Source organism: Perna viridis, chromosome 5, assembly GCF_037379345.1.
Source record: "Perna viridis isolate PV_CMFRI_1.1 ecotype Kerala chromosome 5, ASM3737934v1, whole genome shotgun sequence".
In the NCBI taxonomy this organism is placed as follows: Eukaryota; Metazoa; Mollusca; class Bivalvia; order Mytilida; family Mytilidae; genus Perna; species Perna viridis.
In genome coordinates, this window is record NC_142449.1 from 15,080,747 (window position 1) to 15,095,504 (window position 14,758).

General features: G+C 33.0%; 1 protein-coding gene across 10 annotated transcripts; it reads left to right on the forward strand.

Moving 5' to 3' along the window:
- The first annotated feature begins 5,816 nt into the window (after window positions 1-5,816).
- LOC148616200 (protein AAR2 homolog) lies at window positions 5,817-14,514 on the forward strand. 10 transcript variants are annotated; one of them, XM_088582993.1, is made up of 6 exons: window positions 5,817-6,003; window positions 8,127-8,249; window positions 8,482-8,693; window positions 10,924-11,024; window positions 11,294-11,390; window positions 13,095-14,514. In XM_088582993.1, exons 3-6 carry the CDS (start codon window positions 8,527-8,529, stop codon window positions 13,840-13,842), a joined length of 1,113 nt encoding a protein of 370 aa, XP_088439119.1. In that variant the 5' UTR covers window positions 5,817-6,003; window positions 8,127-8,249; window positions 8,482-8,526; the 3' UTR covers window positions 13,843-14,514. The 10 variants fall into 10 exon arrangements, with proteins under 10 accessions (XP_088439119.1, XP_088439117.1, XP_088439121.1 ...); XM_088582991.1 differs by having other exon boundaries at window positions 5,817-5,985; XM_088582995.1 differs by having other exon boundaries at window positions 5,817-5,985; window positions 8,524-8,693.
- Window positions 14,515-14,758: the final 244 nt, after the last annotated feature.

Below are 14,758 nucleotides of genomic sequence, written 5' to 3' on the forward strand. Positions count from 1 at the left end.
ATACCACAATATACGACGGTCTACACGATCAAAGGCTTTGCAAAAGTCTATGAATGCAGTATACAGTTTTTACTTCCTATTCAACACAGACGTAATTATACCGTGTAGCACGAAGATAGTATACATTTCCCCGGACTTTTTTTGTCTCATTCATTTCATTGTTTTAAATCAAATGACGTCATGGGAGAGAACCCGGGAGTTTTTCAGTTTATCAGTTTAAGACTATTATCTGTATACAATAGCATTAAAACCTATGTTTTTCAACGCTGTATACTTCTATTCCCCATAATCAGTTAAAATACCGACTTAAATGCATTATACATATTTGTTTTTCCAAAAAAGATGGTACACCTAGATACAAATATATAGTTCTTGGTAGAGATTCCTCATACTTTGTAAGAAATAATTCCAAATCATCTTCCAAATATACAGAGGAAGATGTTTGCAAAATGCTGGAATTTTTAACCGACAACATATTTGTCCAGTGTGATAAACGTGTTTTTCAACAAACGGTTGGCATTCCAATGGGAACAAATTTTGCTCCAAACTTGCTGACCTATTCCTTCACTCTTATGAGGCTGACTTTATAGCTGATCTGATCCGAAAGAAAGAATATCGTTTAGCTAGATCCTTTAATCTCAGTTTCCGCTAAATAGATGACGTATCATCTTTAAACAATCCTAATTTAGGGGATTTGATACATCGCATCTACTCCAAAGAACTTGAGATAAAAGGATACTACAGACACTGTGAAGTCAGCCTCATATTTTGACCTACACTTAGAAATCGATTGTACAGGAAAAGTATTAACCAACCTTTACGACAAACATGATGACTTTTCATTCAGAATTTTTTTTCCTTTCATCTGTGGCAACATCCCTTCAGCAACTGCGTATGGAATGTTCATATCACAACTCATACGTTACGCCAAAGCTTGCCGAAACGACACAGACTTTTTGTATCGCGATAGAGCTCTAACAAATAGGCTTCTGAAACAGGGTTATGTTGCTACAAGATTGAAGTCATCACTACAGATGTTTTATAGTTGTCATAGTTATGGTGTATCCATCTGCATCATGAAAACTGATTTATTCAACGGGTCATAGTTTTCCTTTCCTCGTTTGCCAATCCCGGACTTGACTTTTTATGAGCAACTCGGCGGGTGTTTCTAGAAAAGTAGAGGACGCTTACCCTACCGGTGCACCTGGTCCATGCTCCCGGTTTTCATTGGAGTTCGAGTTGCTCATTTGCTTTTGTTACTTTGTATGTACGATTTTAGTTACTTAATGTTCTTTGTTGTGTATATCTGTTTTCCCTCTCTGGTCTTTGTCCCTGGATTACATTCTTTTGATTACCGCTATAACATTGGTTTGCTTGATTACTCTTTCAGTATAATAAAACACTTATTAACTGGATGTGATGGTAATAGTATTTTCATTGTCCCCTCTGTACTCGGCGTTGCCTCGGACAATAATTAGTACATCGGGGACAATAAAACTGCTATTAACCTAAAACCCAGCCAATATGCAAATTTGTTGTCAATTTTTCTCTTTTAAAACAGTAAGTACCAATGTCTACTAAAAAATCCTTGATATTACTTACTTTATTTTCACTTTCAGCTTGCATACCCACAAACTGTCTTTAGGTGTTGGCCCGGAAATTCTCAAAAGAGGGGCCCCTTGAATGGTCTGAGGCAGTCCCGGTTCTGTCATGGGTCAGTGATTTCCTATATAAACACCTATTTTTTTTTCGACCTTAAAGGGGGCGGACCCCCTATGACCCCCTTTGGATCCGCCTACGGATGTGCTTAGATTTTTATGTGACTTGAACTGTCCTAAAAACATTCGGTCATTTTTTTTTACATATATAGCATGTCCCATGTCTAATGTTTTATGTATTTGATTATCTTAATTTAATTTGTCTATTTCGAATAATTTTCCACCATTTCCTGGTGGAAATATGGATTAGTGAACTTTTTCATGAATAGTCTACAAAAATTGACATGGGTATTCTCAGCATTTACTTATGACTAAACTGTGTGATGAGAGAAACAATATTCTTTAAATTAATTGAATTTCAACATTTTTCATTATGACAATTAAAGTGAGAAATGTAAAGAAAAATATCTTCAAAGCTCTGCCTCCTATAAAACATTTTAAAACGGGGTAAACTAATATTATTACTTACTTATACTTAATGAAACTTACTTATACTTAATAATGATTCCTGAAACTGGATCCTTCCGGTTCCACTACTTCGGGCTCTCAAGTAGGCAACTGTACAATTCTCTCGTTTCCGGTTTGATTAATGATTTCAGCTCTATAGTGGTTTAATAGTTCACCACTTTCCCAGTGCCTTAAATGCATTGATAAATTTGTTTTATGTTCTGGAAGTGTATTCCATATTTTTGCTATGCATACGGCAAAGCTTGTGCTTGTATTAAATCTCTGGTGAACTATTTTACTCTTGTTCGTTCTTGTGCTATATCTATTATCTGTGTTTAACAATAATTTCAGAAAGGTGCAAGCCTCTGGATCATATCGCTGCAGTATATGATTTTGTACCCATCGATCATATCTCCTCTGATTTTCATGTAAGCTAGAGTTGGTAATTTGAGTTTCTAAAGTCTCTCAGCACAGCTTAGATTTTTGAACCCGGGTATTTGGGTTTGCACACTCTGTGTTTACTCAATGAATTTCTTCTTATATTGGACCCATGTTGAGCTAGCATAATCGAGATGTGTACGCACTAAGGTTAAGTACAATGGAATGAACATACCTGCTGACATAGACCAAGAAGTTCTGCAAATGTTACATTTGCTTTGTTTACCTTCCCATAGATATATATTTCTCGAATGTGATCTTCTCGTCAATGGTTACTTCGATGTCTATTTCCTCTTTAGTTTTTTATGTAGTTTGCTCGAGTAAGGTGTAATTTACATCGTCTCATTGCTCGACTCCATGTCTATGTATATTCACGAACTTACACTTCTCAGGGTGGAATTTGAGCAACCATTTCCATTTTATCTAAATCGCTTTTGAGTATCTGCCTATCGTTGCGGTTTCTTATTATTCTGAAGCTCTTAATTAGTATCATCGGCAAATAAATACACGTCTGAGTCCACCAAATCATTTATACATAGAACAAAGAGTAGAGGTCCTAGTAATGATCCATTAGGAATGCCTGATGTTTCCTCTCTTTCCTTTTATATATACTCTCTGAAACCTTTCTATCAGGAAATATTGAATCCAGTCTAAGACTGGGTTCTTAATGCAGTAATCTTGAATCGTATTAATTAGCCTTCTGTGTGAAACTTTCCGGAAATCTGTATAGATACAGTCTGCTTCTAGGTCCTGATCCGATGCCGCAATCCATTTATCTATAACTTCTAGGAATCTCAAGGCTGTAGATATTCCTGCTTTAACCCCATATTGCTTGTTTGAAAAAAAATTGTAGTTTCATGTGGTCAATGATATGTTGCTTGATGATTACCTGCATTGTTTTGCATATCATTGATGTTAAACTGACGGGTCTGTATTTTTTGGCTTGTGTTTTGTTACCTGTATGAAAAATTGCGCTTATTTGGGCGTACTTCCAATTCCTTGGAATAATGATGTTGATAGTGATTACTAGTATTTGAAAATATATGAAAAGTATACATAGCGGCTTTGATATAGTCTCTTTTAGCTCAAGCTGTAGTCTATGATACAAATTATCCGGGCTTGGTGATTTATCAATTTTAATATTTTTGGGTGCATGCTTCAATACATTATCTCCTCGTTTATATTTACCTCAGGATGTCGATTGATATTTCACCGGATTACATTTCTGGCGAATCACTTGCTGGTTCACTAGTGAAAACAGTAGCAAAGTACTCAGATAAATTATCAGCCTTTTTCTTGTCATTATCAGTTTTATTGGATTTTGTATCCTCATGGTCTATGTATATATCACATAGCTATGTCTTCTATGCTTTAATTTAATGCAGCTCCAAACAGCCTTTGGGTTTGTCTTTGCATTTGCAGATATTCTTGTTTCAAACTTCTTTTTCAGTTAAGCAACTATTTTTTTACTTTGTTTCTTACTTTATTATATTTTAATTAGACATTCGGGTTATTGCTGCTTAATACATTTTTCGAGAAGGGATTTTTCTTGCGTACGAGTTCTCTTGTCCATTGGGAAAGCAGAGGCGGATCTAGGATTTTAGGTTGGGACAAACCTGAATTATAAATCTTATAAAATGGTTAAAAGCTTTGTCAAAATTCTGTCAACATTATGTGAATTATTTAATTCACTATACCAATTCTAGGTTAAAATGTCTGTAGTTTCCATATTTATACATATTTACATTTTTTTGCGAGCTGTATACGTTAATCAAGCAATTGTAAATAAAGGTAATAACGCAATGATCATTATTCCTAAGAGGACTATAAATGTGTTCAATGTTCGACACCACGTGTCCTTCATTTGTTAGTAGTAGATCTAGTACGTGTATGTGGTGTCTCCAGATCACTGTACTTATTAAATATTATGATATTCTAAGAAGAAAAAAATGCCTATCCTTAATTTAATCAATGTAATCAATCATAATCAAATGTATACATAGTACTTTTAGTGATTGTTCTGTTCTATTTAGGACGTCTTGATTGACAATTAAGTATTGTATTGTATCGTATTGTAATACTTAGTTGAATTGAATGATATCGCCCTTTGTGACTCGTGTCGAGGCGCTTCATTATTACCGGATAATATTATGTCTCACTTGCAAGGGAATATAACGCCTTTGCCGGAGAAGGATATGCTTACGAGCACAGGGGCGGATTCAGGCGGGGCGTGGCGGGTGTGCGCCCCCCCTAAAATTTGCAAAGCATGGGTTGTCAGAGGTGGATTTAGGCGGTTTTAGGTTGAAACTTTAATTTCTCGCTAATTTTACCACAAAAGATATCTACGTTGCACTCACTCTAGAAGAATATTTCAAAAAATTAATCTAAAAAATTTATTACTCCACTCGCTACGCTCGGCGAAATTTTAAACTAAAATCTTGGATCCGCCCCTGGGGCACCTGATGTGAAGCCATTTTTGTTTGTTTGTTTTTTGTTTTGTTTTGTTTTGTTTTGTTTTGTTTTGTTTTGTTTTGTTTTTGTTTTGTTTTGTTTGTTTGTTTGTTTGTTTTGTTTGTTTGTTTGTTTGTTTATTTGTTTTATGTGAGTTAATGTTGCTTGCGCTTTAGTCTTTTTTGTTTTACATCTTTTTTCCTTATCTTCAGTTTTTATATGTGATCTGTTGTATTCGATTAGCTACAGTATTGTGTATGCAGATACATTTATTACACCTTTTCACTTTCAGGCTGTGCATTTGGATTTTGACTATTTTGATTGTCCAGTTGTTGACGCTTTGGAACATTTTTGCCAGTATCTTATAAGTCAACACTAAAAACATAGACCTGTTATTATAGGTCTCTGCTTACTCCAGCAATGCTAGAGGTTGTTTGGCAAGCTATTTTCTGACTTTGTACCACCCCTAATGGAGGAACGGAATTCCAAACCTCTTACGTTGTAGGAGTAGGTCTGTGCTAAAAATATTAATGTTTCCAGTATTTTTTTTTAATTCAGTTGCTTTAATTTTGGAAATGAGATGTATGACAAACTCCCTGAAATATATATATATCTGGGTCTAATTAAGTTAAAGCTCATTATGTAAGGAAAGTCACATCTACCTTGTCCTCCGACTGGGAGTGCCATAATATGTCCTAATGTTCCGAACTTATGATTGGACGAAACAGACGGTTAGCTCAGTGCACCGACACATTTCACCACTTCAGTCCCCAATAAATGCATCTCCCAAACGTAACTCGAACGATTGGGCAGGAAAAACTGAAGAAAAAAAAAACACCCATCCATGTGTCAGGAGTACTAGTAGTCCTTCAAATTTCTCCATTGACACCTTTCACTACGTAAATTTCTTAATCAACCAGGATTAAATAAGGTTAAATGTATTGCCAAGGTTACTTTCGCAATATTATTACAGTAATATGAACAGATTAACCTGTTCACATGTGTTACTACAAGTAAAAATTTGAAAGCACCTCTGCACTTTCTCGTCTGTATTTCTTCCATTTCTGGGCCTTACCAGTGGAATTGGCATTTTTTATCACTGAAACCAAAACATAGATAAATATGTGCTGAAGTTTGATGAAACATGTCTGCATAGCCATAAACATATTTTATCAAAAAATAGGAGAGTTCTTTGTGATGTCATCCTTGAACTTTGATTTGATTTTGGTTGGCAAAGAATCAGTTGAGTGGCATGGTGCATCAACTTTAAATTATTTTGGTTCCCTTCATTGCCAATGAAACTCATTTTATCCATGGATTTTTTAAATAAATATTCAGCAATTAGACTATATGAGCATACAATTTTAAAAATAATTTTATATGAGAATAGAGGTCTGCATATAAATATCATTTCAAATAAAAAAGTTATAAATTCCGTTATAAATATGAATTATTTTATCTAAATGAAAAATTTTACAGGAGAACCGATATTGGATATAAAATAACAAAGTTTTGAAAATTGGGATACTTATCATGAAATTATCAATTGTTTATTTGCCAACCAATTTGACACGTAATGATACATGTATGCATATTAGTAAATGAGATTGACAAACTCTTATAAAAGCTCATATTTGTTATTTTATTTGAATTACGACTGGACTTTTCTGGTCCTTTTTTTCTACCGTCTCAGAGTTTTTCCCATGACAGTTTTATTGAACCATATTTAACATCAAAATACATTGTATACTAATGTATATTTTGATGTTAAGTATGTATTTGCCACTATTTTGACTTTTGGACTTTTCTTATCTTTTCTACCCATCCTATTCTGATTGGTTTCAGAAGTAGAGATTTCATGTTTTTTTGAGATTTTGAGTCCGAATTTTCTATTTTTTTTAGAAACGGGGATACAGTTTCCCATACATGTTTGTCGTTCATGGGTGCAGCCATTTTTTACAAAGTGGTTTATGCACAAGAGGAAATAATTAGTTAGGATATGAACCATCATTTCATTTGAAATAAAACATTTAGCCAATATATTATTTTTTCGCTCTGAGTCATTAGAATAACTTAAGCTGTAACACTAACACTGACAAATTTGTGTAAAAATAACAATGTATCATTAGTATCACAAGCAGCCACAATATATTATGAACAAATTGTCCCAAAAATACCGCAATTTTGGTACCTATGGTGAATCGTTTCCCCCTTACCTGAAGTCCTCATGGTTTAGAAAATACAGGTCAGATTTTTTTGTCTCCTCAGATAATTTTTGGTCTAAAATCTCACATGACCTGGATAATTTTTGAATTCAAAACTCTATTCATGTATTTTGGTAGTCAAGTTAACCCCTTGGGTCAGCCTAACCTTGCCTTACAAGCACCTGAATACAGGCTCTTGTATGCTCTTTAAATTTGTTAAATGGGTTTTTCTAAGCTCAACTGGCCTACATTGTGTAAATGCTGTGTGCATTGTGCAAATGCTGTGTGAGCTAATGTCATCAATATGCATTTGTCCTTGTCTGTCGTCGTTTTAGTTTTTTCAAACATAGTCTCCTCTAAAACTGCTTGTTCAATTGGAATGAAACTTTGCATGGTTGTTCCTTAGGGTACCTTGCACTAACTGATAGTTTAAAATTTTTGGAACATTGAAAATCATGGCTGCTGCTACTAAAATAGAACATAGGGGTTAAAATAAAGTTTTTTCCAAATAACTCAAAAATTGTTGAATTAAGCAAAATTCATATGGGGTAATATTGTTCACCATCAGAAGACAGTCCTGTGCTGAAATTTTCAAAATTATTTGTTGCCGGATGTAAAAGTAATGGCCCTTTTACCAGTTGCTTGGATTATTTTTATTTTTTTCTAGAAAACATAGTATTCTAAGTTGAATGGTGATGACAAAAAATTGTTCTAGATGGCCAATTTCAAGATGGCAGTCATTTTCTAGCTATTTTTCATACTTGCTTTGATTTCATCGATATTTGGTCAATATGGTCTCCCAAGTTGAACAGTGATGATGAAAACGTTGTATAGCCATTTTTTAACTCCATTTTATGTTCTTTCTCAGCAAATGTATAGCAGACTTATTTGCCACCCAGAGACCTGATGGGGTATCAGGGCATAGGGGGACCCCTGACCAATTTTTCCAGGAGTTCTAAAAACACTGTGAAAGCATTTCCATTTTGCAGATGTATGTATATTTGTACCTGCTAACATATTTTATTTTACTGCATTTTGATTGGTTTATTGTATACTTTTATGTATATGTGAAGTGATTAGAATAATTTGTATATATTACACTATATATATGTAAATATTGTTAATTGATAAAAATAATGGAGAGTATTATCTCTCTACAGAGTGAAGAGCATTTACTTGGATTTCATGTACATCATGTACAAATTATTCATGTTTATTTTTAGATTGTGGTGCCAGTCATACTTATATTTTTGCACTAATCCTAGATAATGGATCAAGAAACAGCTCAAATCTTATTCAGGGAAGGAGGAGTTTTTGCATTTCTGGATGTACCAGTAGGCACAGAATTTGGAATTGATTATAACTCATGGAATGTTGGCCCACAGTTTAAAGGTGTTAAAATGATTCCACCAGGAATTCACTTTATATATTACAGGTATGCCTCATTGTTAAGATAATATATCTGTTCAAATTCTAATACATAACATATATAATATATAGGCACACAAATGTAAATTATGATATATTTAACAATTTAAAATTGTACAGGTAACCTAATACAGCACGTAAAAAAAAGATTTAAAAAAAAGTAATATTGTTTAACTAGATCCTTTAATCTCAGTTTCCGCTATATTGATGACGTATTATCATTAAACAATCCTAGTTTTGGGGATTTTCTACATTGCATCTACCCCAAAGAACTTGAGATAAAGGATACAACACAGTTAAGTCTGCCTCATACCTTGACCTACACTTGGAGATTGTTGGTAAAGGGAAACTATTGACCAATCTATACGACAAACGCTATGACTTTTCATTTCATATTGTCAACTTCCCTTTCAACCATAGCAACATTCCTTCAGCACCTGTGTTTAGAGTTTTCATATCACAACTCATACGTTATGCTAGAGCTCGCTGTAACTACATAGACTTTTTGAATCATGCTAGACTTCTTACACTTCTGGAACAGGGTTATGTTGATACAAGATTGAAGTCATCACTACAGAAGTCTTATAGTTGTCATCATGAACTCATGGACCATTACAGTGTATCTATCTGCACCATGAAAACTGATTTGTTCAATGTGTCATAATTTTCCTTTCCTCTTTCATGTACCCTGGACTTGAATTTTTATGAGAAACTTGGCAGGTGTTTCTAGAGAAGTAGAGGACTCTTACCCTACTGGAGCACCTGGTCCATGCTCCAGTTTTTAGTGGAGTCAGAGTTGCTCATTTACTTTTGTTACTTTGTATGTATTATTTTGGTTGTTCTATGTTGTTTGTTGTGTGTGTCTGCTTTCCATGTCTAGTCTTTGTCCCAGGATTACATTCTTTTGATTTCCACCAGAATCTTGGTTCCCTTGATTACTCTTTGGAATGAACTATTAACATGCTAAATGGAAACTTCTATGAGATAAGTTTATTAGGGAAAATCTCAACAAGATAGTATGTAATATACCTAGAACTAATGTGAGTTAGTTTAGTCAAACAAAATTTTCAGAAACATTTACTGCATTACCGAATAAAACAGTAACACTGGAGGTTAACTTTCTTTCAACAGGAACCAACAAATTATTTTATATACCACATTTTATAGAGCTACAAAAATAAATTGCAGTCATACATGTATGATGCTATGGTTATCTACAATAACTTGAGAATAATAGTGATTGTGATTATATGTGACCATGGGTCATTAATCATATTCCAATAGTAAATGTCCCATTAAAATTAGAAATTTTACAGAGAATTTTAGGGAATAGCCAATTTAAAATCTAAATTCATCATTTAAAATCACCTTTTCTTAAACTTTCAACTAGATCACTGAATATATGTGAATGGATCTCTCAGTACCACAAGGTTCCATAAAGGAAGGTTGGGATTGATATTTGTCCCCCCTAATTTTCTAGTTTCCTGACATATAACTGTAATATATTAGTATCCATCTCTAATGAATTTTACTATAATATTCCATAGGTAAAGAAAAACCAACTTATTAAAAATTTGTATGGGTCAAATTTCAATAGGTTCTTTAATTGTGAGGTTCTGTGATATGCTGAATATTCCCTTGTACATGTATTTAGAATTTTTTAGTTCAAATTAGGTACCAATATTAAACTTACTGTAGATTGATTCAATGAAAAACTGAAATGTACAGAATCTTTAATAAGCTGAATCAAATGTGATATTTTATTCTGGTTTTCTAAATGGTTCGCTCAGAGTTCCTAAAATTATCATGGGTTAGCCATTTACTTTGAAAGATTAAATTTCATATGCATCAGGAACATTAGAAAACAGTGTGTGGAGGCTATTTACTTGATAAATCATGCTTTAATTGGATGTGCCATATGCCATGCTTGTTCTTATTTTTTGTGTTACTTACAAATGTATATGGTCGACTTCTTAAGTAATTGTTGATCTACCAAGATGTTTGTGATACTCGTAATTAACCATTAATCTTAAAAATTATCTTAAAGAATAATGAAATTTGAAGCCAAATGATGTTTAGTCACTTACTTTTTATCATTGTTTTATCACACACACTACTGTTGTTGGCCAGTCCTTGGTAAAATATGGAATTACCTTGAATCTTCACAAAATTATTCTTACTGAAAGGACTTGGTATGTTGATATGATTACACATAATTCTGTTCTTCAATATTTTAGTGCTTGCAATAAGGAAGGTCAGGCAGCTCCTAGGACTGGATTCTTCTACAATTTTAAGAAAAATGAAATGGTTGTTCGAAGATGGAATAAAATGATGGAAGGTTTGCTCATTCTCTATGTTTGATGCTATATAATTGTAAGTTTATGTTAAGATTTGTCCATCATTGGCGAGTAATTACATTCCAGGTAGTGATACAGTATTTTAGTATTGAAAAAAAAACAAGTAGAGAAGATTAATGAATTTAGAATGTAGCACATAAAATTCAATAAAGGATATTTTAGGAACTTATAAATGATAAGGCACACATTGAATCCGAATCTGTTTGTTTAAAATATGCTAAAACAAATTAAAATTGCTTTCTTATTTCAGATATAGATACAACTGAAATAGCGGAATCTGAAGTACAGAGATTGCAAGACAACAAAGAAGAATTAGATAAATATCTTGGAGCTTATCCTTATGAAAGGTAGGTAGAAATAGATGTACATATTGAATCATTACCATTTTTTCTATATAGGCTTTAAAGTGGTAAGATAAACATATTTGTCATTCCCAATGTATTGACAGATGTTTTGGAGCATCTTGTTATGTATGAGTGTTAAAAATATCTGTCAACAAGATCAAAGGGAAAAAGGTACAGATTAACAATGTTCTGTCATTCCTTTTACGTATGCATTGAATGAAAGATATGATTTGTTTGTCTCTATCAAACCAAATACACTCGAATATCAAAGATTAAGAAAAGTTGGGGGTTTTTTTTATATAAAATGCTTATTAGACAATAATGCAAAAAATGAATGTCATAGAAAGAATTAAAAAAATCCCAATATGGTAAAAACAATATTATAATTGTATATACCAGTTCATTTTTATAAGACAGCAAAAAAAAATTTGCCTTTTGTTGAACATCATGGGGATGTCATCATCAGTAGACATTTGTTTCGCAACAATAACTTAGTATAAGTGAATGAATCTCTATGAAATTATACTGCAAGGTTTCACACCTCAAAAGAAAAGTTGAGATTGTTATGGGACTAACTGTGTAGAAATTCAAGACTGGGATTAAAAGAGGTCAAAGACTTAAGGAATGTTTTTGTTTTTAAACTTTGCAAAAATTATTTACTTCTAGAATAATTACAGTGAGATTTAATTGAATGTCTTGAATCTTTGAGGGTTCTGAATCTTACTATGTATTTTGATTTTTTTATTTTGGATCTCATATTTTAGTTGTTCCTGATCATTATCTTAAATAAAACATTTGATTCCATAAAAAGATTAATTTTTCTGGTTTATTGATATGCTAAATCTACCTGTGAACTAAGAGTTTGGGTCTTGATTTCAAATTTGTCTACATTGACATTCATAGGGTCTTAAATCAAACTTCAATTCCAACCAAGATTAAACTGATGAGGTCTTTCTATATGTAAAACAGAACAACACTATTACAAAGGTAATATTTTCAAATTTGTCCTGGTCAGGGTCCAAAGTCAACAAGAAATGCATTGTTGATGTTCCTTGCTATGCTGGATCTTATCGTGCATTTAGATTTTGGATTTCAGACCATAACAAGTCTAATTTTCAATTTTAAGTTCTGTGACCATGTTCATTCTGTGGAAGTTAACAAAGCTGTATCAAATATTCATTCTCAATCTTAATTAAGAATTGTAATAATGTTAAATGTTCAAGTTAGACCACTGTGCTAATATCACCATACTTGATCTCAAAAAGTTTTATATCACAAGTCTTGTCATGCAAGTTAATAGGGCATGGTAATGGTAAGAAGTGGGACTGAGATATACTTCAGCATTGAATATGACACAATACACCTATTGTCAAGGTGGAAAAAAATTGTACTGTGAAAGTACTTTTATTTGTGGGGTACCAATTTTTGTGGATTTCATGGGTAGACCAAACCTCGAAATTTGGTTTCCAACGAATAAGAGATTCCCAATGGTGTGTATACAGAAAACTTCAAAACCAAGAATTCAAGAATCCACGAACTTGTGTTTTTTTCCTGATCCACAAAATATAATTTACATAAAATATTGGGAATACTTTTTAAATGAAATTATCATATGTAATATTCGATTCACTGCTTTAACTAAAATTATAGATCAACTTATTAAGTACAATTTAATATCATATGCTGAATTAACATTACTACTTACAGCTACAAGAAATGGGTTTCCCTCTCTAACTGCCTAAATGAGCCACTTGTAACTAAACTGCAGCCAGAAAATGGAAAAATTTTGAGTGTTTCAGAATTTGTGTCTGAAAGAAGTAATACAAAGAGTCGAAAAGAAGCAAATGAATGTGCATCACTGACATCTTCAGAACCTACATCATGTAAAGATGCAGAATCCAAGTTACCACAGATGAGGTTACAGCCCGGAACATTTATTAGGTTTACGGAAATTCCAAAGAAACGATATCCAGAAGGTTGTAAACCTACTGACATTACAAAATACAACATGGACTCTTCTTACTTGCTGAGGACATTACTTTCACATAACTACAATTCAAACTGCAAAGAGCTTCTTGGAGAAATTCAATTCTCTTTTATCTGTTTTCTGATTGGTCAGGTTTATGATGGATTTGACCAATGGAAGAAATTGGTACATTTGCTTTGCAGTAGTGAAGATGCTCTATCAACTGACTCCCAACTCTTTAAGGATTTCATTGGTGTACTGTATTTCCAAGTACATGAAATTCCTGAGGACTTCTTTGTTGATATTGTTTCCCACAGTAATTTTCTTACAACAACATTACAAGAATTCTTTTCAAATTTAGAAAATAGTTCTGCAGATGAGCAACTGAAAAGAAAAGGTGAAAAATTTAAGGAACATTTGACCAAGAAATTTAAGTGGGATTTTGACACAGAGCCTGACGATTATGCTCCAGTTATTGTAGATAGTTAATCAATTATAAAACATAGTACTACTAGAAAATGTAATGAATTATTATACCCCCACTCACAAGTGGGTGGTACATTGGAATCATCATGTCCATCCATCATTCTGTCTGTCTGAATTCCTTTGCAATTATCTTGGTATCCAATGGATTGATTGATTTTAAATTGAGTATGTGGCTTTTTATAGATGGGGCATACATTGTAAGCAATTTTAGTGACTGTCCAATGTAAAATTACTGTACGATAAAACATGTGTTGCAACTTAATGTTTCAAAATTATACACTTATTTCATTTTAAGGTTAATGTTATTCATCCCTACATATAGTGTAGATTGTTAATTGAGGCATTTTCATCTAGGATGGTACACAACTGTGAAATAATTGTATTTGTAACATGAATCTTCTTTTTTCCTTTGATCTTTTTATGGAATAACATAGAGACGACAAGCATGTACCAAAATGTATGCTCTAAATTGAAGCAACCAAATAATATTGCATGAAAGGTCACATGGGCCTATATAATGCAATGAGGAAACAGCCATGAAATAACCAAAACACTAAAACCAATATTGCATGGGTAAGCTCCGCCTCTTTGGGAAAAGATTACGCCTACAAAAAAGCACACATACAAATGTCAATTTTATTAGGTTTCATATAATAAAATACAAATCTTTAAATCTCTGCACGTTTTCTTTGCCAGACAGAGAACAAAAAATATAATGTCTACTCATTAATTTAAAGATAGAACCGAAAAAATACACATTTCTCTACTTTTGAAACATATTAGCAAAAAAAAAAAAAACCCCCAAGTTTATTAATTTAAGTTGCAATTTGAAAATTGAACTACCCCTTTAGTATTTGTAACGTCTTTAAGGATTTCTGGTGTGGTCCGTTGACGTTTTATCGGTGGGATGGCCAACACG